This window comes from Pundamilia nyererei, unplaced genomic scaffold (assembly GCF_000239375.1).
Source record: "Pundamilia nyererei isolate P.nyererei 1_Seehausen unplaced genomic scaffold, PunNye1.0 scaffold00099, whole genome shotgun sequence".
In the NCBI taxonomy this organism is placed as follows: Eukaryota; Metazoa; Chordata; class Actinopteri; order Cichliformes; family Cichlidae; genus Pundamilia; species Pundamilia nyererei.
The window spans coordinates 125165-128441 of record NW_005187500.1 but is presented as its reverse complement, the minus strand read 5'-3'; the positions used below and the strand labels follow the sequence as shown (position 1 = coordinate 128441).

The 3277-nt window shown below is 43.5% G+C and overlaps 1 protein-coding gene across 9 annotated transcripts in view; it reads left to right on the top strand.

Annotated features, from left to right (window-relative positions):
- LOC102212831 (disks large homolog 2-like) overlaps positions 1-3277 on the top strand; it is a 177107-nt gene that overhangs the window by 110901 nt on the left and 62929 nt on the right. For all 9 annotated transcript variants that reach the window (XM_013912744.1, XM_013912743.1, XM_013912741.1 and 6 more), the window contains one exon: positions 2687-2856. In XM_013912744.1, the coding sequence (XP_013768198.1) occupies positions 2687-2856 (170 nt within the window). The remainder of the gene's footprint in view (positions 1-2686; positions 2857-3277) is intronic.

Below are 3277 nucleotides of genomic sequence, written 5' to 3'. Positions count from 1 at the left end.
AAACCAGCCAGCCCCAAGACCTTCAACTCTTTTTTGGTCCGATGGCTGTTACAGAGTGGAAATGGCCATTTTCTCCTTGGACTCTGGAGAAGAAGAAGAAAATCTGCCAGTAGCCCTTTGTTAAATCCAGTGTAACGAAAAAACAAGCAGTCCCTAACCCAGGGGTGTCCAACTCCAGGCCTCAAGGGATGGAGATGGACAGCCCTGGCCTAACCAGTCCAGAAGCTTGTTAACCGAAGGCTGGCATAAGCATCAAACTGTGGCACTTCACCTTACAATAGTTGACACAGAATCGTATAGACCCATCTCTCTTCACCACAAGAATTATGGGGCTACACCACGCACTGTGTGACTCTTCTATTACTCCCAGGTTTAGCATTTCAGCCAATTCTGAACAATATGTCTGTTATGTTCAGGTAACCTGTAGAGCCATGAACGGACAGTCAAGCCAGGGAACGTTTCAAAATGGTGCTCTATGAGGCTGGACAGGGGGAGAACACATCTGCAAACAGCTACTGCAATCCAGCGGCATCTGGTCTCTGGCCTGTCTGAGATGGTCACCACAATGCTGGAATGGTGGAAGTTGACACCACCAGCCCCAAATGGTAAATGGACTAGGGACATTAACCTAGTCCCTCTGTTGTACAGGCGCTCCTGAAGTTCCTGGGCTTGGAGCAAATTTCCTCATGATAACCTCCCTAATGTGTGCAGCTTTGCTCTCAGGTTCAGAAAATACTGGATCTCATTTTTTGCTGGATTTGGACCCTCAGGTCCAACACCCCCCGCGGCTTCCTGCCAAACAATAACTCAAAGGGAGAAAATCCAGTGGAGGCACCCCCGCACTGCAAACAACAAACAACTGGGACTGAGCGATCATCCTTGTGAATGAACTTATGAATCATGGACTTTAAAGTCTTATTAGGGGCGATCGTGGCTCAAGAGTTGGGTGTTCGTCTTGTAATCAGAAGGTTGCCAGCTCGAGCCCCGGCTCGGACAGTCTCGGTCGTTGTGTTCTTGGGCAAGACGCTTCACCTACCGCCTACTGGTGATGGCCAGAGGGGCCGGTGGTGCAATATGGCAGCCTCGCCTCTGTCAGTCTGCCCCAGGGCAGCTGTGGCTACAACTGTAGCTTTCCTTCACCAGCGTGTGAATGAATAGTGGTATTGTAAAGCCCTTTGAGGGGTCCCAAAAAGCGCTATATAAATGCAATCCATTACTATTGTTATTCAGCAACTCCACCAGCCCATCAGTCTGAGGGTGGTAGATGCTGGTCCAAACAGATTTAATGCCCAATAAGTCATACAGTTCTTTAAGTGTGCGAGACATGGTCAGTCTCTGCCTCCCATTCTACTTTTTCAATACTCTAGGAACCACAAGTAAGCCTGCAGTGGGAGAGCAAAGTGCTCTAATGGGGTGATATGGTACTACAAGGTCATTAAGATAAGATGGGGCCTGATGCAGAACAAGCACAGAGATGTGTCCACTGTCAGCGACCGTGATCATTTGTAATGTTCACAACTGCTACGAGTACTGTGATGAGCTCTAAAACTGCACTGAAACACGTCAAATAAATTAAATTTAATTCAGTTCAAATTTATATATAGGCCAAATCACAACCACAGTTGCCCCAAAGGGCTTTGTTTTTTTAATATATATCAGAAGAGGGTTTTTTTGTGTAAAGGAAGATTGAGACAGGCCTATAATTAGTTGAGTTCTTTGAGCAGTCTTGTAGGAATGGGGTTTAAAAGACACGTTGATGGTTTGGAGGAAGTAATTACTGAAGATCAATTGGAAAAAGGGTGTAAATGTCAGTGGTACTGAAAGTAGCGATACATAATGTAATGTCTGTGAGACGGTCATATATTTTTTTCTCTAATGGTTAACATTTTATTTCTGACATAAAATATAATATAATGAAATCGTTACTATAATCATAACAATCTTACTACGTGTGTGTGTGTGTGTAGCACTTGGTAAAGTGTAAAGCTAAAATAGGTCTAAAACATTGCATAAATTCGTTGGTATTTGGGCTATTCAGCTATGTTGGGTTTTTGGCTGTTACACGTTTCCACCAGTAGAGGGCAGGCACGGAAAAAAGAAAAAAAGAAATGTTCTGGAAAAGAAGAAGCGAAGAGCATGCTTGGGTTCTGTATGTAAAAGCCATGGTTCTGGGGTACCCAAATAAACTCGGTTTGCTGTTTACACCAAGTTGTCCTGGAGTGGTGTAACAGGGTTGTGTGAGCGAGGGTTGGGCCCCACCTGGTCACTGTGAGCAACCTTCAGGAGGTTAGTGTCCTTGGCTGCCACCATATGGAAGTTTTGGTCGATGCCCAATAGGAATTCAAACTCAGTTGCTTGCTAGCTCTGTCCCTGTTTGTCAGACCTTAACATTTATACAGAATTGTTCTATGTGCGTGTGATTGTGCTGTAAATATGCTGGAATGTATTCACAGGTTTTCTGTTTTTTTCGGGAATAGCAGTCAATAAAAAAGTCATGTAATGAGATAAAAGTTTGAGCTTCAGTGTGCAACAAAGCCTTTGGGGTTAGCATTTTGTCCGTGATGTGCGCCTGCCTTGGAAACACTCTCCTCACCACTGAGTTTTATATCAGTTAATGAAATTCTGATTAGTATTGTAAGTTTGTCTTCATGTGAATTAGCTATTGATATGACTTTTCCTTTTCCAGAGTAAATGACTGCATCCTTCGGGTGAATGATGCTGATGTGTCTGAAGTTTCCCACAGTAAGGCAGTAGAGGCCCTAAAGGTTGCAGGTTCTGTTGTCCATTTGTATGTGCGGCGCCGCAGGCCTATGCTAGAGACAATCATTGAGCTCAAGCTAATCAAAGGACCAAAAGGTTGGTATGACCTAAAAAGCATGATTTTGTACATTATAAATTTGAGAGAATAGTTGATGATATTCCGTTCTCAGTGATACTGCTGCACATTTTGTGTATGGCGAGGGTCATTTTTTGACCCTGAATGATTAATCTGGATTTCCAGAGCTCAGCACAAGAATAGGTGTTACTTACTGTAGTTATGACAGCTGGGAGGTTTGTAAACACAGCAGAGCTTAAGACCTTGAAGTTACTGTGAAATGTATTCATTGTCAGAAAGCCTTTGAAAACCCATGACACTGCCACAAAAACGTGTCCCTTTCAATTAATAAATACAACAGTTATAGCATCCTCCTATATCATAATGTGTATGCCTATGTCATATCTTTAAACTAACTACTGTCATTCTCTCTCTCTCTCTCTCTCTCTCTCTCTCTCTCTC